This window comes from Musca domestica, unplaced genomic scaffold, assembly GCF_030504385.1.
Source record: "Musca domestica strain aabys unplaced genomic scaffold, Musca_domestica.polishedcontigs.V.1.1 1, whole genome shotgun sequence".
In the NCBI taxonomy this organism is placed as follows: Eukaryota; Metazoa; Arthropoda; class Insecta; order Diptera; family Muscidae; genus Musca; species Musca domestica.
In genome coordinates this window covers 14201437-14225369 of record NW_026712114.1, presented here as the reverse complement: position 1 = coordinate 14225369, position 23933 = coordinate 14201437, and the positions used below count along the sequence as shown (strand labels likewise).

Here is a 23933-nt window from a genome sequence, read left to right as displayed (position 1 = left end):
TAGAGTTCCTTGAAAGAATTGCCCGTGAAGAAATGTCCTTTGTTAATAACTCCTTATAAATCCATAAGGAAACCTGTGTTAAAATATCCTTAAATATTGTTTAGGAGGACTTTGTAAAAACATCCTTAAACACCGACGATTTTTGCTCAGTAGATTTCTGAAAATATTCTTCTTCAAAATCCACATTTCTGGTGAATTTTGTCGCTAAATAACCAAAATACCGAAAATAGGGAGGTACAATTATATGGGGGCTATACCAAAACCTGGACCTACATGACCCATACCAAAATTTCTGCAGACGTAATATACATTTGAGTAAAATTTTTTCAACCTACTTCATTTCGTTCGGAAGCTAGAGTGATTTCCACAGTCGGACATTGCTAAATCGACATAGAATTTTATGCTGATCAAGAAAATATATATACCTTGTGGGGTCTAAAATGTATATTTCGAGGTGTTATAAACGGAATGACAAACTTAATATAACCTCCATACTATGGTGGAGGGTATGAAAATTCACGATTTTCGGTCAGGAATGCTTTGAAAAATGATTTTTTCCAAAACGACCAGATAAAAAAAAATCACGACGTTTGTTCAGCACATCCATGAAAATACTTTTAGAAAAATGCGTAATTTTTTTCAGGAGGATCTTGTAAAAAAACGTCCTTCAAATCCTCAATTTGTGTCCAGGTAGATTTTGTTAACATATTTTTAAAATAAACTTGAATTTTCACCATGAAAATTCTTAAAAATATGCTTAAGAAATTCACGATTTTTGTTCTGAAAGACCTTGTATAAATATCTTTAATGCTTACTATTTTTGCCCAGGAAGACCAGCAACGATTTCTGCTTCGCAGATTCTACAAACCAACTTTCGGGCAGAATTCCATTAAACATGTCAATGTCAAAAAAAAAATATTTTTGGGAAAACATTGTAAAAATGTCTTTAAAACCACAAATTTTTTTAACACACCCTTAAAAATATTTTTCTTGAAAAATGAGCAATTTTTCCCAGGATGACTTTCTAAAAATATCCTTAAAAATCTAATATTTTTACTAAAATATCCTTAAAATCCACGATGTCTGATAAGCAGACCCTCACAATTATGTTTCTTAAAAAGCTCACGATTTTTTGTCTTCGACGAACTTATGAAAAAATATCCTTTTTGTAAGGAAACAGTGTAATCCATATCCTACGAAATCGTTCATGAACATTTTACTTTTTTCCCAGGAGGACATTGTAAAATACAGGGTGAGATAAAAAATTGCAACAAAGTCAAATGCCATAATTACATTTTTACATTACATTTTTTTTTAAATTTTATTAAATAAAGCAAAAAATGTCGGAAATAGCATCAAATGTTAGAATAAGTTTAGATTTGTTTAAATTTGTAACCTTTGGCACCAATTATGGCCTTCAAATGGCCTATGAAACGGTCACACGCTTCCCGAATGTTGCTCTGCGGTATTTTGTCCCATTCCCGGCGGAGCGATTGCTTGATGTGATCGACACTTTGGTATTTTTTTACAGCAGTCTGAAGTTGGTTGCAGTTTTTTCTTGTATATCATTTTTATCTCTAAAAATCCACGGTTCTTAAAAACATAAGACTTTTTTACAGTATGAGTTTTTCCGGGTTGTCTTATAAAGTCTTTAAAAATTATATAAAACCGGAAAAGTTTTTTTGAAAAAACCATTTTCCAATTTTTCCAAAAATATCATGGTATAAGTTACTATTCAAAATTTCACTCTCCGAATGTCCCATTTCGTCCGATTCTTTAAGTGTCTATTACCTTCCTATAAAAAGAATCACACAAATCATAACCAAAAATTTCCCTCGACGGCCAAATGCTTTCATCTACCTAGAATAGAATTCTTTTTTTTTTTTTTGGTTGTATATTTTTTCGAATTATTTCAAATGTCTCGTATGCAAATATTATTCTATTAGCAAAATTATGATATCAACCAGAATAAATGTGCGCAAATAAATTGCCAGCCATAATAATTAATTGTGGTCATAATGACCAACATTATTATATATTTTGGTTCTAAACAAAGTTCGAAGGTCAAGTGTCTGGCGCCAATTTTCTATGCAAAATAATGGAGGGGACATTATTGAAATATGTTACCATATTAAAAATGCTATCGTTTAAGTGAATTTCGGCCAAGACATATTTATTAAAAACGTATGATGTGGTTGAGAGAGGTAGACACAGCAGAGGTTGTGAATTTGAAGGAAAACAAGTCATTTAAATTTTGGTTATTTCAATTAAGATAAATTTATTATTTTTCAAAATTCATGAAAAAAAGCTTTTAGCGAGAATATTTCTTAATGTAAAATTGGCGAACTGGTAAGAATATGACAATATATTCCTGAAAACAATACGACGATTATTTTGATCGCCAATTTCAACCCTCATGCGAAATATTTTACAAATTCTTGTCAAAGAGTTCAACCGAAGGTTTTAGAATTCGTCGATGCCATCAAAATAAATACGAAAAACACACTTTAGCGTTAAGGTCCTTCTTGATATTAGGTTATGCAAAATACTTCAATAATACAACACTTAAACTAATTGGCATCAAAGACAAAAATATTCTTGATCAAATTTCATCTTGAGTCCCAAAGACAAGAAATTCCTAATTTCATTATATAAAAGAAAATAAACGGGGCGAGATGAAACAAGTAAAAAAGCAGCAAGTTCGGCCGGGCCGAACTTTGAATACCCTCCACCATTTGGAAAGAATTATATAATTTTCAAAAAAATAAAATCCATTAAAAATTCTTTTAAATTCTTTAAAATACTTAATATCGGAAGAGGCGGATATATGGGGGGATATACGATATTGTGGACCTATATAAACAAACCTATGTCGGGGGGTAAAGTACTCACAAGGAACTCCTTGTGATAATCAGATAATTCTATCGGAAAATGTGGCTAAAATAATCAAAATACCGAATATCGGGCGGTACCGTTATATGGGGAATATAAGATATCGTGGACCTATATAGATAATTCTCTACCAAGGGATAAAGTACTCGCAAGAAACTCCTTTTGTGGATTTTAAGACAATTCCATTGAAAAGTGTGGCTAAAATCATAAAAACACCGGATATCGGGGGGTAACGTTATATGGGGGCCAAACGATATCGTGGACCGATATAGCCCATCTTCGAACTTGACCTGCCTGCAGACAAAAGAGAGATCTGTTCAAAATTTTAGCTTCATATCTTTATTCGTTTAGACTGTAGCGTGATTACAACAGACGGACGGACGGGGACTAAATCGTCTTAGAATTTTACGCTGATCAAGAATATATATACTTTGTTGGGTCTAAAATGATTATTTCGATGAGTTGCAAACGGAATGACGAACTTAATATACCCTCCATACTATGTATGGTGGAGGGTATAAAAACTGTAACCAACTTCAGACTGCTGTCATTTCTAAGCCACTCCAGTCACAACTCATTATATTGTTTACAAGCGTACAAAATCATTTTGGTAATAATTTCCCAGAAAAAAAGTTATTCGTGATGGAATTCAAGCGTGATAGTGTGATTTCTTTATACTTGGCTGGAAAACTACAAGTGGATTTGGTTAGAGCACTCCAGCATTTAAATGTGCGTCGCAGTGGCCGAAAAATGGCTTGTGAGTTGAACATATCGCAATAGTCTATTCGGCAAATATTGAAAAATGAGATCCGGGTAAAGCTATTGAACTTCCAAAAAGTATAAAAATTTACACCTCAACAGAAAGAAAATAGACTCAAAAGAGCTAAAGAATTGCTTCGCTTGACCAAAAGTGATGAACTGCCGAATTTGGTTTTCTCCGATGAGAATACATTTGTTGTCCATCAGTTTGTAAACAAACAAAATGATCGTGTTTACTTGCCAAAGAGGTCAGCTGAAAATGTGCACCTTCGGTTGGCTATCAGAACTCAAGCGCCGCCCATGGTGATGATGTGGGCCGCCATAACTGCCGATGGTCGCAGCCAAAGTGTAGACCCCATAGAACTACAAATCCAGAGTCTGAGCGTTTTGATGATTTGTGTCAAAGTTTCAATATTGGTATTAGGAGTTTACATTGGGTACTATAGCAGAAAGTTTCTTGCACGGTTCCACGCTCTCGTATAGCCCTCATATAACGGTACCTCCCAATATTCAGTGTTTTCATTACTTTTGCAACATTATTACCTGAAACTTGGTGTTTGGAGTTCGTAATAGGCACCACCTTCTCTAACAGATAATTATTTGAAGAGGTCCACTTTTTCGTATAACCAACGGTACCTCCGGATATTCTATATTTTAGACGATTTTAATAACATTTTCTAACGGAATCAGAATGTTGTCTTTATAGACCCAGGTTTTCCTATATCTTGCACATAGCTGAACCTTCATACTGTTTGTATTTTGTATTTTAAGATCACATTTTCTAACAGAGTTGTGTAAAATTCTTTTCCAAAAGTTTGTAATGGGTTCTGCCTCTTGTGTCAGATCATTGCACACCCCCTTTAGGAAAAAGGTACCGTCGACTTTTTTAAGGCATTTTACACAACAAAAATGGAAGTGACTTCAATACTTAATCCCAATTACAGGTTCATAAAATAACTCGTTTTTATACGCTCCACCTTAAAAAATATCCATAAATATTCGTCGTAGACCCCATAAAGTATATATATCCATGATCAGCATAAAATTCGAATTAACGATGTCCGTCTGTCTGTCTGTTCGTCCGTTGAAATCACGATACAGCCCACATTATTTGACGTAGAGCTTCAAAATATGGCAGAACATTTTGTATTATGTCTAGGATGGTTGGTATTGAATATGAGATATATCAGTCCACGTTTTGGTATAGCCGCCATATAACGGTACATCCCGACATTCGGTATTTCCATGATTTTAGCGACATTATTTACGGGAATTGTTTAAAAATTAGTATTTGAAGTTCGTAACGGATACTACAGCCTGTGACAAAAAAAAATAGTCAGTGCAGGTCCACGTCTTCGTATAGCCCTCACACAACGGTACCTACCGATATTCGGTATTTTGATGATTTTAGCGACATTATTCACCGGAATTGTTTCAAATTTGGTATTTGAGGTTCGTAACAGATACTACAGCTTATGACAGGAAATTGTCTGTGCAGGTCCACATATCTGTATAGCCATCATATAACGATACCTCCCGATATTCGGTACTTTGATGACTTTAGGGCCATTGTTCACTGCAATTGTTTCAAATTTGGTATTTGAAGTTCGTAATGAATACTACAGTCTACGACAGAATATTGTCTGCGTAGGTCAACGTCTTCGTATAGACACCATATAACGGTACCTCCCGATATTCGGTATTTTGATAATTTTAGCGACATTATTTACCGAAATTTTTTTAAATTTAGTATTTGAAGTTAGTCATGTATACAGAGTTGCCCATATTCGACGGACCCATCTGGCAACGCCATAACTTTTGACAGAGATGTCACATCACTTAATGACATACCGCGTTTGAAGCGTCAGTCCAAGCAGATTTTTACCATGAACCAATACACGCCACGCGAGCGCTCTGAAATAGTTGAAATTTACATTCAACAGAAGAAGTCAATTGTGAAAACTCAACGTGCTTTTAAAACAATAAAAAATGTGAGAAGTGCGCGTTCTAAGAACACCATTAAGCGTTTATACGAAAAATTTTCGACTGGTAAGGCTCTTTCTAATCCGAAGAGGCCATATAAAAGTCGACCAAGGCGATCGGCCGAGAATATCGCTGCCGTACGAGCCAGTGTTGAGAGGTCCCCAAGAGAAGAGTATTATGATTAAAGTTGCCTATGCAGGTCCATGTCATCGTATTTTTAAGGGTATCTATTTTTTGAAAATTTCCCAAATTCGTTCCGAATGGTGGAGGGTATTCAAAGTTCGGCCTGGCCGAACTTACACCTTTTTTACTTGTTATTGGTTGCATTCAATATATTCACTATTAGATTTGCCATGTATACTTTATCGAATGTTTAATATGTCATATACCATATGGCGGAGTAAAATTCCTACCTAACCTATAGGAACCACTGTATTAGTATGTCATCACGTCAGCGAGTGACATATAAACATCTATATGCATATTCAAGTCTATTACTATGCCATGCCATATTATTGCCATTCGCCTTGAATGGTTAGATTTCCTTTTTAAAATCTTTGCTGATGTGTTGTTGCACATATACGTGCTCCCATACATATAAAACAAACACACACACACTTACACAGCTACAGCAGCTGCTGAGATTTCCTTAAGAGATTTTCTAGCTGCATTTTAAGTGCAGCACAGATTATTTCCATTTTTAGTTTAGTTTAGTTATTTAATGTTGTTTTGCTACCCAACCCCAACCCCAGCTAGCTGGCAAGTGTGGAGTTTAAATATGTTTATTGTTTGTGTGTGTGTTTGTGTGTTTATTTGTGCATGCGATTTCTATTCTTTGAGATTCCCCATTGCCTTCGTTATACAATGCTCTTTGTTATTGTTGCCGTTGCTGCTGTTTTTGTTATTGTCATGAATAAAAGCTAATGGGTCTTTAGTTTCTTGGCTGCTCCACACTGCTGTTAGCTGTTCACTCGCTGACTGCTTGCCTGCCTGCCTGCTTGACTGACTGACTGCTCTAACTTTGGCTTTTCTATTATTGCCTTTTGTGTTCCGGCTGCCGCCTGTGGGGGGAAAACATAAAGCATCATTTTGAATGCAAGCGACACATGTGTCATTTTCATAATGACAATTCGCTGATTTTCAACAGTGACGACATGGTGGCACTCTCGATGCCAAGCCAGAAACAATTTTCAAAAGAAACACCAGGATGAAAATATCCTGGAATGAACGAAAGAACGAAGTAGCAGCAGAATCATCTTCAGCATGTCGTTTTTCTATTTTTATAGTTATAAGGAATATTTTTTGTTACAAGGGTCTGCTTAAGTTTTAACTCCCGCTGATGATGAGGACGCTGGGTCTGCCCGGAATTCTGCCGGCGAGTCATACATCATTTGCCATGCAAAGAATGACAAAAAAATGAATTTCCAGGGAAATCGAAGAAGTTCAAGGAAATAGTTGGAAGCGAGGAAAAACTGAAATGAAGAATGTCCAAACAACTTGAAGGAAAATTTGTAGATAAATAAAATTCATCGATAAAAATCAATGGCGCTACACATTTGGAGATACTCGTACTTGGATAACAGTAATTCGTAAATCTTTTTTTTTTTTTGCTAAATGTGCAAAAATCTGGCCAAAGTTTTTGCCCCGCTGTCTGATTACATTTGATTCACGAGCAAGTATTTTAAGATTATAAAGCTTATTTTTAAAGCCGTATACCCTCCTCCTGGTCTCAGAAAAAAAGTTGAGATTTCCAGAAAAACTGAAATAATTCAACAAAGAAAGAAAAAACTCTACATTTTATGCCGAAGGGGATTCCATGTATCAAGGATATTCGTGGAGTAATGTTGTAGTGGCGTGTTGTTGTATTGAACCATATGAAATGAATAAATTTTTCTCCCTCTCTCTCCTTCCCCCGAAAACTTTTGTGAGCATAAGTGACTTGAACTCCAAAATCGAGGGAAAAAAACTTAGTTTTTGTTTTGCCCATAATTTTGTTTTTTTTTTTTCTTGCTATTGAACGCCAAGGATTTAGCGTTTCTGTATGGTTTGTGTGTGTGTCTGTGAGAGAGTATGTTTACTATGAAAAATAATTCTTTATGCCAAACAAATAGCTACAATCAACAAAAAACAAAACCAACCAAAATGGACAGGGCACAGCAACAACAAATCTCTACAATAAATCTAGGTTAGAAGGATTTATAAACAAAAAAAAAGAAATGTGAAAAAGCTCAAGTATCCAAAACTGTCAAAAGTAGTTTTTTTTTTTTTTTGATGGAAATTACAGGGTATGACGTGGGAGAGTGCTAGAAATTCAGTAATTTTTTTATAGATGGATAAAATATAAAATAAGAATGACACCAAACATGTTATCATGAAAACCAATAATCAAAAATAACCATTCTATGGAGGGTTTATTAACTTTCTCATTCCGATTTTAATTTCTCGAAATATTTATCATCGACCCTACAATTCTAAGACGATCTAGCGATGTCCGGATTTTTAGTATTTTTAGTATTTTTAGTTTGTAATGTATGCCACAGTTTATGACAATAAATTTTGTATACAGGTCCATGGCTTCGTATAGCCCAGGAATTCGTTGACATTTTTCAAGTTCCTTCCAAATGGTGGAGGGTATTCAAAGTTCGGCCCACCTGAACTTAGCTGCCCCACCATAGTATGTCATTCCATTTGTAACACCTCGAAATATACATTTTAGACCCCACAAAGTATATATATTCCTGATCAGCATAAAAGTCTATTTTTATTTAGCGATGTCGTCCGTCTCTTCGCCTTCGGAAATTACTCTAGCTTCCAAACGAAATAAAGTAGGCTGAAATGTTTCTCAAATGTATATTATGTCTGCAGGACTTTTGGTATTGAAAAATTGGCATGTAGGTCCACGTTTTGGTATAGCCCCCCTATATTGTGTCCTCCCTTTTTCGGAATTTTGGTGATTTAAGCGACATTATTAACTGGATTTTGTTCAGTTTCGGCATTTGAAGTTCGTAATGGATACTACAGGCTGTGACAGAAAATTGTCCGTGCAGGTCCACGTCTTCGTATAGTCCCCATATAACGGTACCTCTCGATATTCCGTATTTTTGATTTCAGCGACATTATTTACGGAAATTATTTCAAATTTCGTATTGGGAGATCGTAATGGTTACTACAATCTATGGAAAAAATTCGTATACAGGTCCACGTCTTCGTATAGCCCCCATATGACGGTACCTCCCAATACTCGGTAATTTTACGATTTGTGCGACATTATTCATCGGAATTGTAACAAATTTCGTACTTAAGGTTCGTAATGGATACTACAGTCTATGAGAGACAATTGTCTGCGCAGGTCCACGTCTTCGTCCCCTAGCCCCAATATAACGGTACCTCCATATATTCCGTATTTTGATGATTTTAGCGACATTATTCACCGAAAATATTTCAAAATTGGTATTTAAGTTCGTAATGGATAATATAGCCTATGACTGAAAATTGTATGTCCAGGTTCAGGTTTTGGTAAAGCCCCCATATAATGGTTCCTCCCTATAATCGGTATGAGCTAATTTATTCACCGATTTTTTCAAGTTTCGCATTTGAATATTGAATAAAAAAAGGCTACATTCGGTATTTTTTAATTTTAACAGAGTTTTTAAGGGATTTTATTTATTTATTTATTTTTTTTGAAAATTTCCAAATTCGCTTCAAACGATGGAGGGTACTCAAAGTTCGGCCCCGCCGAAGCATTTTTCTTGTATATGTTTTTTTTTTTTTTCGATTCCTGAGCACCAATGTAAAACATTCCTACTGAAAGATTTGCAGACAATATTTTGAAGGCTTATTACTCTGTAAAAGCGAAATATTACCCGATTAGAGAATGTTGATCTTTTCAAAGGTTTGACAAATCGTCCGGAAATAAACTTTGATTAAATAAGTCCCTTCATGTTATATATCCTTCGGTAAATTTCGTACCAAAGAGACATGAGTTCTAAAAACGTCATATTACAGTCTATATTAAATTATACATATAAAGTGTGAGATAAAAAAAACTGCAACCAACTTCAGACTGCTGTCATTGTTAAGCCAATCGTCCAACAGCTGTTAAAATTATTCCAGTGACACCTCATTATATTGTTTACAAGCGTACGAAAGCATTTTGGTGAAAGTTTTCCAGAAAAAAAATTATTCGTGGCGGAATTCACGCGTGATAGTGCGATTTCTTTATATTTGGCTGAAAAACCACAAGTGGCTATCGTTAAAGCACTCCTGCATTTATATGTGCTGTGTCGTTACCGGGATACTGATAGCGTAGCCCGACGTTAAGGAAGTGGACAGAAGAAAACAGCAACATCAGCAGAAATGGTTCGAAAAGTATAGAAGCGACTTTATCTAAACCCGCGTCGCAGTGACCGAAAAATGCCTCGTGAGCTGAACATATCGCAATATTCCATTCGGCAAATATTGAAAAATTAAATCGGTGTAAAGCCATTGAAATTCCAAAAAGTGCAAGAATGTATACCTCAACAGAAAGAAAATAGACCCAAAAGAGCTTAAGAATTGCCTCACTTGGCCGAAAGTGGTGAACTGGCGAATTTGGTTTTCTCCGATGAGAAAACATTCGTTGTTCAGCAGTTTGTAAACAAACAAAATGATCGTGTTTACTTGTCAAAGAGGTCAGCTGAAAATGTGCACCTTCGGTTGGCCACCAGAACTCAAGCGCCGGCCATGGCGACGCCGTGGGCCATAATGATGGTAACGCCATAACAGCCGATGGTCGCTCTCCGCTCGTATTAATCGACTGTGACATCAGAACCAATTCCGATTATCGCGAAAATATTCTGGAGGGTGTATTAAAGCCTTGGGCACGCAAACATTTGGGCGCAGATATTGGACATTGCAACAGGACTCAGCACCAACGCACTCAGCACGCGCTACCCAAGAATAGTTACAAAATGAGGTTCCTCGCTTCATTTCCAGCGCACAATGGCCATCAAAATCTCCGGATACCAATCTGTTGGACTATTGTGTCTGAAGTATTTTGGAAAGCAAGATTGGCACTAAAAATACCAACGTGTCGATCACCTCAAGCAAGCGCTTCGCCGGGAATGGGCCAAAAGACCGCAGAGCGATATTCGGGTTGCGTGTGACGGTTTCATTGGCTGTTTGAAGCCCATAACTAGTGTCAAAGGTGGCCAATTCTAACAAATCTAAACTTACTCTAAAATTTAATGCTATTTCCGACATTTTTTGCTTTCATTCAATGAAATTTAAAAAAATATATATATGGAAATTATGGCGTGTGACTTTGATGCTGTTTTTTTATCTCACCCTCTATGGGTGTTACCCAGATAAAATACTTTTTGAGAGACTTTTATATCCAGAAATCCTTCTGAAGGTCCATTACAATCCCTTTAGAGGTGTTTTATTGACAGAACAGCAGTGCTAGAGCAGAATCCCATTCGAAGGTATTTCATTGAAAAATGAATTTTTGAAGGACTCCGCTCGAATGTCTTAAAGGTCTACCGTATCTAATGTGAATAAAGATCTCTTCCATAGAAAAAGCTGGTCTTTTTAGAAGAACCCCTGTGGACCTTTTGAAGGTTGTCTATAGGAAATATATTTTTAAGATCTCCATAAACCGAATTAAAGTCCTGTATAAAGAATATATGAAAAACACTTTCTACAGGCGACCTTGTGTTGGGAAGACATATTTTAAAGGACTTCTATAAGAAGAAGATATTTTTAAGGCCTTCTAAAGGCCAGAAGTTCTTTTGCTGATTTTTTTCTACATAGAAGATTTACTCAAAAGGAAGACAAAAAAAGCTTTCATTGTCTTTAATACTCAGGAAGCCTTTTGACGGTTTTCTATAGATAAAGATAACTTAACGGTCTTCTAAATAAAGAAAATATCTTAATGATCTTTTATAGGAAGAACATATTTTGAAGGTCATCTTTATACAGAAGCCCTTGAATGTTTTCTATACATAGAATGCCTTTTAAAGGTATTGAAGCAGAAGCTGTTATACTGGTGATTATTTGAAGGTTTTCAATAGGAAAATAATATTTGGCAATTCAGAAGATTTTGGGTGTTCTCTTGTGGAAGGAAGATATTTTGAAGGTCTCTGGTGATTTTGAATACTTCCACTTTTCCCGAAAACCAAGATAAAAACTTTAAATTATTGTCCCTGTGTTTTAAATTTCATTCCGAATCACAACATGGATAAAGCCTCTTTAAATAACTATAAATCAAACCAATAACATTTCTTGCGAATGCACGTCCATCCATTCGACCAACAAATTCACAACTCAATCTCTTGCTTTTTTAACCACAATCCGTGTGTCTCGATGGAAAACAAAGTTGTTGTGGAAGAAATCTGAAGAAAAACAAATCATTTCCATTCGCGCTGAAATCCGTAAAGTAGGCAAACAACAACATCCACAAAAAACAAAAAACGGTAGAGACTTCGAAAAACAGACCTGGCTGACCAAAAATCTATGGTTTCAAATGAATCTATGGCAGGCAACGAAGCCACTGAATGAATGCATCAATCTACATATAAAAACAAAGTCGATTTGGAGCAGGATGGTTGGATAGCCAACCATTCCTGGAAATATGGCGATTTGCAGAGGAACGATGGAGGTATACCAGTACCAGTAGTTACTGGAATAAAATATGCAAATTCTGGGAAACCAAGTAAAATAATGTTATGACTTTTTCTTGGTGGCTCTGGCAAACAAGGCTTCTTTCGTACTGCAGTCAAGGATTCGGTAAGTATTGCAAATTTCGTTGAGGAAATTTGCAAAATATATTTCAACATGATTAAGTGCCAATGAGGCACTTGGGTCTAAATGTCATATTTTCGTTTTGTTATCGTATTCACATTTTACAAATAGCCAGCCAGCCAGCTAGTCGGACTCCTTACATAGCCATTGAACGAATATATATGTGTATGTGTAGGTATGGTGAATGTTGAGTTTATTTATGACTTGAAGTTTGGTTTAAGCCGTTTCTGTTGTTGCTCCTTTTGAATGGCATGATAAATGGTGTTTTATGCTCAGCCATGGGACCATGCCATGGTGTACTCACACACACATACACACACACTCACACGCTTACCTTCATCAATGCTTTACATTTTTCTGGTATTTTGGTGGAATTTAACCTCCTTACTGTCCGGCCAAGGAATGCTAACTTTCTTGGGAGCCAACACGTACCAGTACTACCGCCACCTCAGCCACAACTTGGCTTAGTGTAGAATGTAGAAGACTCTATTATAAGTAAATAAAATTGTAAGTTGGAACAACAAACCAAAGAGCGAAGCAATGAACTATGCTAGCCAAGATGGCCAGGTAAATTATGGTCGATTAACGAAGTTCCCCAATTTCTTTGCTGTTGTTTGAGGTCGTGCTGTTCTTCTTGAAATTTACAGTAGTTAACTAACATTGTTATCTAAATGTGTTGGTATTTGACTTTTTCGTAGTCGTATTTCGTATTTGGATTACTGGTCATTGTTTAACTTTATGTTCAGGCTAGGTAAACTATGACCCACTCCATACCTCTTCCAAAATGGCACCTCCTCCCATTGCACTACAAGTAACATGTTCTTTGATGGTTTTTGGGTTTTCTTAATTCGAAATTGTTTACTTTGAAATCAGCAAAGATAACCACCCATCTCTACCTCCCTCATCACCCATTCCACCAACCAAGACAAATAATACTTTGCCTGAAAAATTTTCTTGACTTGCAGATAATTGGAACAAGAATTTGTTGTGATTAGTTGTTTTTTTTTTTTTTTTTTGCTTTTTTTTGGGAGGGGCAAAAAAGCAAAACTTTTATTTTCTGGTCCAACAGAAAATTCTCACAATGAACAGAAATTAGTAATCCAACCACATGAGTAATTCCAAAATCTGTGGTTAGTTTGTCAGTTTTATAATTACCGAATACCTTGAGAGGTCATATTTGTGGTTTTCTGGCCATTGTTTGTTTATGTAATTGCAAAAGTTTTGCTGGGTAAATTCTTGGATTCGGAATCAGAAACTTTTTGCTTATGTGGTAATAAATACGAAAGTAAAATACTAGGATCAAGAAGGCAACACATGTAGACAGAACAGCAGGGGTAAGGACCCTTTAACAGTCTTCTAGGGACTATAGACTCGTTGAAGCTGGTCTTCTAAAGATAACACTCTTTACAGGACGTTTGTTAAGAAAAGACAAACGAAACGCCTTTAGTGGGAAATATCCTAAATTGATGTGAGTCAATGCAAAGAGGAGACCCCATGGAGGTATTCCTGAATTGAAGACCCTTTGCCCTTTTTTATTCCGTCCAACATATATAGTATGGAGGTTATAATAAGTTCGTCATTCCATTTGTAACTCATCGAAATACTAAATTAAGACCCAACAAAGTACAGGGTTGCCCATATTCGACGGACCCATCTGGCAACGCCATAACTTTTGACAGAGATGTCGCATCGCTTAATGACATACCGCGTTTGAAGCGTCAGTCCAAGCAGATTTTTACCATGCCAATACACGCCACGCAAACGCTCCGAAATAGTTGAAATTTACATTCAACAGAAGAAGTCAATTCTGAAAACTCAACGTGCTTTTAAAACATTAAAATACGTGAGAAGTGCGCCTTCTAGGAACACCATTAAGCGGTTATAAGAACATTTTTCGACTGGTAAGGCTCTTTCTAAACCGAAGAGGCCATATAAAAGTCGACCAAGGCGATCGGCCGAGAATATCGCTGCCGTACGAGCCAGTGTTGAGAGGTCCCTAAGAACATCCCAAACACGCCGTTCTCAGCAGTTGGGCATGGCTCGGTCCACTTTACAATGGATTATTCGCATTGATTTGCATTTGTTCCCGTACAAAATTCAATTGACGCAAAGAATGTTGCCTGCGGACAAGCCTCGTCGATGGAATGGGCCCAAAGGGCCCAAAGGTCCGTCGAATATGGGCAACCCTGTAGACTCATTGAAGCTCTTTTTCTAAAGGGAACACTCTTTACAGGACGTTTGTTAAGAGAAGACCAAAAAAAAGGCCTTCAGTGGGAAATATCCTAAATTGATGAATGACAATGCAAAGAGGAGACCCCATAGAGGTATTCCTGGATTGAAGAACCTTCTGCCCTTTTTTATTCCGTCCAACGTACATAGTATGGAGGTTATAATAAGTTCGTCATTCCATTTGTAACTCATCGAAATACTAATTTTAGACCCAACAAAGTACATATATTCTTGATCAGTGTAAAATTCTTAGACGATTTAGCCCTGTCTGTCCGTCTGTTGTAATCACGCTACAGTTGAAACGAATTAAGGTAGGAAGCTAAAATTTTGCACAAATCTGTCTTTTGTCTGCAGGCAGGTCAAGTTCGAAGATGGGCTATATCGGTCCACGATGTCGTATAGCCTCCATATAACGGTATCTACCGATTTTCGGTATTTTGACGATTTTAGCCACATTTTTCAATATTGTCTGAAATTCTACGCAAGGAGTTCTTCGTCAGAACTTCACCCTCCGAAACAGAATTGTCTATATAGGACCACGATTTTTAATGGAATTGTCTTAAAACCTCGTTCTAAATAGGACCTCGTTTAGGTATAGCGCCCATATAACGGTATCCTTAGATATTCGGTATTATCATGTTTCAAATTTTGTGTATATGCAGGACCACGTCTTCGTATAGCCCCCATATGGTGGAGAGTATAAAAACTTCGGCCCGGCCGAACTTAGCTGTTTTGTTACTTGTTCTTTTGATAGAATAATCGTAATAGATCTACTGCTGTCTTAAATGAACAAGAAGGCCTTGAATGGGATTAAATTTTTACTAATCTCTTATTGAGAGAAGACCCTTTTAAAATCCGGAGGGAAGGCTAGGTAAAAACGTCTTAAGGATATCCATAAAGCTAAAATTTTTATACCCTACACCACAAGGTGGTCAGGGTATTATGTCTTTGTGCATTTGTTTGTAACAGGCAAAAGGAAACGAGATAGACCCATAGTTGCTTTTGATGATCTGCATAGAATCACATTCTGAGTCGATTTATGCATGTCCGTCCGTCCGTCTGTCCGTCTGTCCACGTATTTTTGTAAACAAAGTACAGTTCGCATTTATTGCCCTATCCAGATGAAATTTTGCACTCTTTTGCCGTAATATGCACTCTGTAACAACGATATTCGGGGAATATATCAAATACAGCTCAGAAATACCTTTGCTAAATTTTATCGAGATCGGTTCAGATTTGGATATAGCTCCCATATATAACTTCGTCCGATTTAGCTTTTATTGTGCACCAAACGTCTAATATTTGCCCAAATGGTATGAAATTTGGCACTTGCAACCGAATTGAGTCCAGAAGCTAGTATGTCAAATTTGGTGAAGATCGGTTCAGATATAGCTATAGCTCCCATATATATTGTTCATGCGATTTGTCATATTTGTTACCCACATCCGTAATATGCACTCCGTAACAATGATATTCAGGGAAATATATAAAATACAGCTCAGAAATATGTTTGCCAAATTTTATCGAAATCGGTTCCGATTTAAATATAGCTCCCATATATTTTTTTATCCGATTTCAAATTAATTGTGCACCAAATGGGCAATACAAGTCCGAATTTAAAAGATACAAGTGCTTCGGCATATTTTGTCCTTTCAACTTTAAATTATATTATAATCATGGCGTGTATGATTGAATTCTCCCATTAAGCAAAGAGGTGTAGGGTATCATAAAGTCGGTCCCGCACGACTTTAAGACTTTCTTTACTGTTTTTTTTTTAAATTGTTCAAGTTCCTGCCAAATGGTGGAGGTTATTAAAAATTCGGTCCGGCCGAACTTAGCTGTTTTGTAAATTGTTTTATTGATAGAATAACCTTAATAGACCTACCGCTGCTTTAAATGAACAAAAAGACCCTGTATGGGACTAAATTTTTATAGTCTCTTATGGAGAGAAGACCCCTTTAAAAATCCTGTGTTGAGCGAAGGCTCAGGATATCCTTAAAACTAAAATTTTTGGAGTCTAAAATGGAGAGGTGAGTTTTCAGGGGAAAAAGTTTGTTGTTTCTGCGGATATAATATTTCCCAAAGGTGTTTGATGTACAGAACTCCCCTATCACGTCTTCTTTGGAGATAACATCTATTACAGGTCTTCTCTGTAGAGAAATATTTTTATAGGACTTCCATGACTTAAGAATGGGGCCGGAAACTCATGTCTTGCGTATATTTTTTATTTCTTCTATTCGCTATCTTACAACGCTTCAATGACCGCTCTACGTCCCCCTCCCAACCACTAATAGAATTTTGTTTTCAAAAAAACCCCATAAATAATATGCCATATTACGTTTCGTTATTTTTTTGTGGTCCATTAAATCAGAAGTAATTGTTTTGTATCATGGCTAGGTGTGAAAAGGCGAACGGTACTTACTGTTCTTTTGGAAATCCTGAGATTCGTCGCCGGCCACACGAACACTTAATGCGATCAATAAAGAGCCAATCACCAGCAGATGTTCCATCATGGTGCTGTATAGGCTTTTTCTCAGATTTTTTGATTTGCTGCTGCTGTTTGAGCTGTTTCGATTCGAATACAACGATGGCAGGTGGTAGTCTTGACAATGTTGGTAACGCTGTTTCTGGTGTTGTTGTTTTTCTTGATGCTGATGCTGGTGATGGGGTTTTTGTTGGTGCTCTACAAGAGACTGCTTTTGAGGCCTTTGCTGGGGATACTGTTTCAAATTCAGATTTTCTGTTTGATATTGAGAATGTTGTTGCTGTTGGTTTTGTTGCTGTTGTTGTTGTTGATGCTGATTCTGATGATGACGATGATGCTGATGCTGATACTGTTGCTGATGGCGGCACATAACCAACAAGGATTCCACTGCTCGTGCTACTGTTGTTGTTTTTACTCCGGCTGTTGTTTGTTTGCATTTGGGCTGACATACTGTTGACTGAGCTGGAATCAATGCTGATGTTGTTGCGGTTGTTGTTGGTCCTGTAGCCGTTGTTGCTGTTGTTATTGGTAGTATTGGTATGCCTGGGCAACAGTCGTCCGTTGAATCCGCCGTGGCCGATATTGTTTTTTGGTTTTGTTTGTTCACAACAAGACTGAAGGCAGTTAAGCAATTCTGATTTACGTTTGTTATAAAAATGTGATTTTCGGCATGTGGACGTTGTGGGATTTTTTCTCTCAATTGCTGATAACTCTGCTGCTGCTGCTGCTGTGGCTGCTGATGCTGCAGGCGCTGATTTAGTTCTTGTCGCTGTTGATATTCCTCCAAAAACAATGCCGCCCCGTGTTCCACATGCTGAAGCTGGATGGGATGTTGCTTCGGCTTCTGTTTCACTATCCTTTGTTGATATTGACTTTTCTTCTGCTGCTGCTTCTGCTGTTGCTGCTGTTGGTCTGGCATTAATTTGATTTTGTTTATATTTGTATTTGTATAAAATTGCCAAGCTTCCATTTTTAATCGCCGTACAGTCAATACCATCAGAATACGTCATTTAGCAATGGGACACAACACAAATAGCTATGTTTGTGTGTGTGTGTGCGCGTGCCTCGGTGCATGAAAATTGTTCCTTCGTTTGACTTTCTTTCTGGGTCTTCGTGGATTTTCACAAAATAAAAATTATGAAAAGGTCGGAAAAAAAATAACAAAAAATTTTTCGGGATAGGATATAGGGTTTGTTCGTTGGTTTTATCGTTCGCCTGTTTTTTCTTTTCTTTTTTTTGGCCAGCTGATATGTTTCTTCTTCTTCTTTAGTATACGGTTTCTTCCATGAAATTCATTGCGGATCCAAATGGGAATTGTGTGACCACCTGAAAGTTTTATAAATGAAAATTTTTTATGAGTATGTAAAATCAAAGGAAAAAATATTTGACAGGAAAAACTTATTTTTAAAAGTTATAATTGTGTAAAACTTTTTTCCTTTTTGGAAACGCCTACTGTTGTTTCAAAAATATCAATACCATATTTCTGGCACTAAATGAATCATAGTCGCAGCTTTGTTAAAATTATTTTCATAACAGGCTCCCCGCCATACTGTTAAATTTTTAATAATATTTTTCAGGGTCTTTCAAGGCCACAATTGTAAATTTAAAAATAATTTTTTTAAAGACATCAAGAAAATTTATTTCAAAGATTCACAGAGGACTCTCGGTGCAACCATTCAAAGATTTTTTTACGAATATTTTTGTGTCTTCCAAGGACTCCTTTTTTCAAGGAATTTTACATAAACTAATTGTGGAACCACAGAACAAATAATTGTGGAGCGTTGAAGAGTTTGTTTTTGCTAGGACTCTCAGGGCAGCAAATCGTAGATTTTTTAAGAATATTTGTAAGGAGTCTCAGAATAAAAAATCAAGGCCAATCGTGAACTTTATTAGGAATATTTTTAAGAACGTTTAGAGCAACCATTAGTTTATTATTAAAGAATATTTTAAGGGCCCCCAATGATGGGTTGTATGCTCTAAATTAAATCTATACAAAGCAAATTTTTTCAAGGACTCTCCTAGCTTAACATCTTTCAAGATCTTATTAAGAATAATTACTTTTGAAGACTAATTCTTTCCATGGACTCAGAAAGAAACTTTTTGTGATTTATTAAGGTCATTTTAAAGGGCTCTCAGGACAAACAATCGTGGTCTTTCTTAAAAATATATTTTAGGACATTTAAACCAAGCCTTATTTAGTTTTAATGAATATTTTAAGAGCTCTCAATGGTGAGTTTTAAAGAATACTTTTATGCCTTCAAAGGACTCTATTGAAATAAGAATTTGCAAGGATACTCCAAGCAACATATCGTGGATTTTTTTGAGAAAAAGTCTTTCAAGGAACATCGAAATTTTTGTTTTCAGTTAATCATTTTTTTTTTTTCGAAAATATTTTCTAAAGGTTATCAATACAACAAGTCGTGGACTCTCCAAACAAAATATCGTGGATTTTTGAGAAAAAGTATTTCAAAGATGATCTTAATTTTTGTTTTCAGATTTACCTTTTTTTTTTTGAAAAATATTTTCGAAGGGTTCTCAGATCATCAATCGTGTTGTTCATGAATTTATTAAGAAAAATTTTTTTCAAAGATTCTCTCAGCAAAAAAATGGCTCGTGAGCTGAACATATCACTAATTTCCATTCGGCAAATATTGAAAAATGAGCTCGAGGTAAAGCCATTGAAATGCCAAAAAGTGCAAGAACTTACACCGCAATAGAAAGAAAATAGACTCAAAAGAGCTAAATAGTTGCTTCGCTTGGCCGAAAGTGGTGAACTGCCGAATTTGGTTTTTTTTCCGATGAGAAAACATTCGTTATCCAGCAGTTTGAAAACAAACAAACAAACAAAATGATCGTGTTCACTGGCCAAATGTGCACCATCAGTTGGCCACCAGAACTCAAGCGCCGGCCATGGTGATGGTGTGTGCCGCAATAACACCCGATGGTCCCTGTCATCAGAATAAATACCGAATATTATCGCGAAAATATTCTGGAGGGTGTATTAAAGCCTTGGGCACGCAAACATTTTGGCCGTAGACCTTGGACATTCCAACAGGATTGTTCCCAGGACAGCCCTCTGGACTCAGCACGCTCCACCCAAGAATGGTTACAAAATGAGGTTCCTAGCTTCATTTCCAGCGCATAAGGGCCACCAAAATCTCCGGATACCAATCCGTTAGACTATTGTGTCTGGAGTATTTTGGAAAGCTGTCGATCACCTGAAGCAAGCGCTTCGCCGGGAATGGGCCAAAACACCACAGGGCAACATTCGGGCAGCGTGCGACGGTATCATTGGCCGTTTTGGGGCCATAATTCGTGTCAAAGGTGATCAATTCGAACAAATCTAAACTTATTATAAAATTTGATGCTACCTCCGACATTTTTGCTGTTATTCAATAAAATTTAAAAATGTAAAAATTATGGTTTTTTATCTCACCCTGTACATATGTCTCAAATTTCATATTTAGAGTTCGTATTACGAGTTAATAAGAGTCTATGACGGAAAACAGTCTATGACGGAAAATTGTCTATGCAGGTCTAGAGATTTGAATACTGTGATGGCTTATGACAAAAGTTGCCTGTGCAAGTCCACGTCTTCCTATAGACCCCAATTTAACGGCTATATTCGGCTCTTTTTAGGATTTTTAGAGAATTTTTAATGGATTTGATTTATTTATTATTATCGTTATTTTGTTTCATTCCAAATGGTGAAGGGTATTCAAAGTTCGGCACGGCCGAACTTACTGCTTTTTTACTTGTTTTAAACTAGAGCTTTCATTAGAGAGCTATTTTCACAAAGGGCGATGAATATCGGCCCGCTCTTTCTAAATACTGTTTTTCTTTTGTTTCATATTTTATTTCTTGTTTATGGAAAAATGTTAAAACGAACTACTGCCATGTGATAAAATAATTTATATCTTTAGTGTCTCTTTTTATTTGTCGATAGTGTCTCTGATGTTTCATTTCAATTTTTATCACTCAATGTAGGTTATCTCTCACGCATGTGTCACATGCCATTTGATTTCTATGTAAGGTCATTTTTTTCGAATAGAACTATGTAAACCTATTACACACGCTCACATATGTGTGCGTGTGTACGTATACATAAATTTATTCCGAACTAATAAATTATGAATGCTAAAAAGGAAAACTTTCTTCTTTATGATGTCATCCTTTTGCCATTTACTTTGGCAGAGTGAGGGGGCTGGGGGCTTTCCCAATTTGCCATATCTTCACATTTATTGCAAAATAAAACTCTTTGCTAATAGATGTAAATAATGGATTGTTAAAAATGAAATCCTTTAAACTTTTTCCATTCACATTGTTTATTTCGGCAATGAAAAACGGCCAAAACAGAGAGGAAACTTTGAACTAACTTTGCTATCAAATTTACTACAGTTATTACTTTTGTTGCTGTTTGTTGCAAGAAAGATGGCCTATCAACATCCTGTATTGACATTTTTATGACTTTTGAGATGCTTTGCGAAAAAAAATATTCATCCCAACCCATCTAGGAATGGGAAAAAGCTCCCAATACAATATGATGTCTTTTTTGGCTGTTTGGGGGGGTAGAGAAGGTCATTACATAAATAAAACATAAAAACTTGGCCCCGTTTAAATATTGTGAACATGCATACATATGTCGTTAAGAGCCATTGACAAACAAATTGACTGTAAAATAAACGGGTGCTAGTTAATAACAATTTTTTTTTTGTTAAATTGAAAACAAAAAATGGTAGAATGACTGGGGCTATAAAAAAGGATTGAACATGTGGCGCCCAATAATACCATCATACCTGTGTTAAAGGTCAAAATAGAAAACTTATTCCAATGAGAAAAAAGGATAAGTGTAAGTCCAACAATAAAGTAATTTATTATTTAGAAAACTGGAATAATTAAAAAAAATCACGATCCAGGGCTAGAAAATTTACCAGCTAGACCCATGGAAAAATTTGAACTCACAGAGGTTTTTTTTAAATATCAATGTTGAAATACATGTCTTGTTTTGGAAGGGTTTAAAAACAACATGGATTTCCGAAAAACTTAATCGAGTTTGTACAAAGGGTGAAACTCACTTGAATTCGAGTGGAAGCAATCCTGGGAGCAGACAAATTGAGCAAACTCATTTTTTTTGATGGTGCTCGAATAGGAGTGAGCATGTTTCCCTCGTTTTTGAGTGGAAGCAAAATTCGTTTCAAAACTACTCTCGTTGAGCATTCTTTGAATTTTTCCTAATCTTATCAGGACTCTCAGCAAAACCAATTCTGGATTTTTTGAGGAACATAACGTCAGCCAATTACCTTTTGAGAATTATTTTTAAGAATTCTCACCGCAACTTCTTGTGCATTTTTTTAAAATCAATTTTATGGACCCTCCTGAACTTCTTAATTAATATTTTTAGGACTTTTAGGACAACTAATAATTTATTTTTTATGAACATTTTAGGCTCTTAAAGCAAAAAAAAAATGGATTCATAATAATGTTATTCATTAAAAAATTATAAGATCTCCCAAAAAATCCGATTGTGGATTTTTTTTAAGAATATGTCTTCCTGGGATCCTCAAGGAAATAAGTGAGTGCTTTAGAATATTTTTTATGCCTTCCAAGGACTCGTTAAAATATGTTTGAAATACTATTAGAGCTGTTAGCCGTGAATTTAGAGCATTCTTAAGATTGAGTTTTTGTTATACCGTTGTCGTATTTATATATAGGGTGAGATAAAAAAAAAAACTGCGACATAGTCAAACGCCATAATTTGTATGTATTTGTTTTAATTTTATTTAACGAAAGCAAACAATGTTGGAAAGAGCATCAAATTTCAGAATACGTTTAGATTTTTTCGAATTGGTCACCTTTGGCACGAATTATGGCGTTGAAACGGCCAATGAAACCGTCACACGCTGCCGAATATTGTTCTGCGGTATTTTGGTCCATTCCCGGCAAAGCGCTTGCTTGATTTGATCGACACTTTGGAATTTTTTAGTGCCAACCTTGCTTTGCAAAATACTCCAGACACAATAGTCCAACGGATTGGTATCCGGAGATTTTGGTGGCCATTGTGGGCTGGAAATGAAGCTAGGAACCTCATTTTATAACCATTTTTGTATGGAGCGTGCTGAGTCCAGGGGACTGTCCTAAGGACAGTCCTATTGGAATGTCCAAGGTCTGCTGCCAAAATGTTTGCGTGCTCAAGGCTTTAATACACCCTCCAGAATATTTTCGCTATAATATTCGGCATTTATTCTTATGGCATGGTTGATTAATACGAGCGGAGAGCGACTATCGGCTGATTTGGCGGCCCACACGATCACCATGGCCGGCGCTTGAGTTGTGGTGGCCAACCCAAGGTGCACATTTTCAGCTGACCTCTTTGGAAAGTAAACACGATAATTTTGATTGTTTACAAACTGCTGGACAACGAATGTTTTCTCATCGGAAAAAAACATTTTTCGCCCAATGCGACGGGGTTTCGATCGGGCTACGCTACCAGTATCAGGGTATCGAGCGATTATACGAGACACAAAAGATTTATTCATATTTAAATTCTGGAGTGCTCTAACAATAGCCACTTGTGATTTTCCAGCCAAATATAAGGAAACCACACAATCACGCTTGGATTCCATCACGAATAACATTTTTTCCGTAAAATTCTCACCAAAATGCTCTTGTACACTTGTAAACAATATAATGAGCTGTCACTGGAATAATTTTAACAGCTGTCGGACGAGTGGCTTGGAAATGACAGCGGGCTGAATTTGGTTGCAGTTTTTTAATTTCACCCTGTATATATGTGTATTTTTCTGTA

At 36.3% G+C, this 23933-nt stretch overlaps 1 protein-coding gene across 5 annotated transcripts in view; it reads right to left on the bottom strand.

Annotated features, from left to right (window-relative positions):
- The window catches only part of LOC101891802 (uncharacterized), a 475789-nt gene that overhangs the window by 333753 nt on the left and 118103 nt on the right, over positions 1 to 23933 (bottom strand). For all 5 annotated transcript variants that reach the window (XM_059119400.1, XM_059119411.1, XM_059119404.1 and 2 more), the window contains exon 3: positions 17066 to 18454. In XM_059119400.1, the coding sequence (XP_058975383.1) occupies positions 17066 to 18125 (1060 nt within the window). In that variant the 5' untranslated portion in view covers positions 18126 to 18454. The remainder of the gene's footprint in view (positions 1 to 17065; positions 18455 to 23933) is intronic.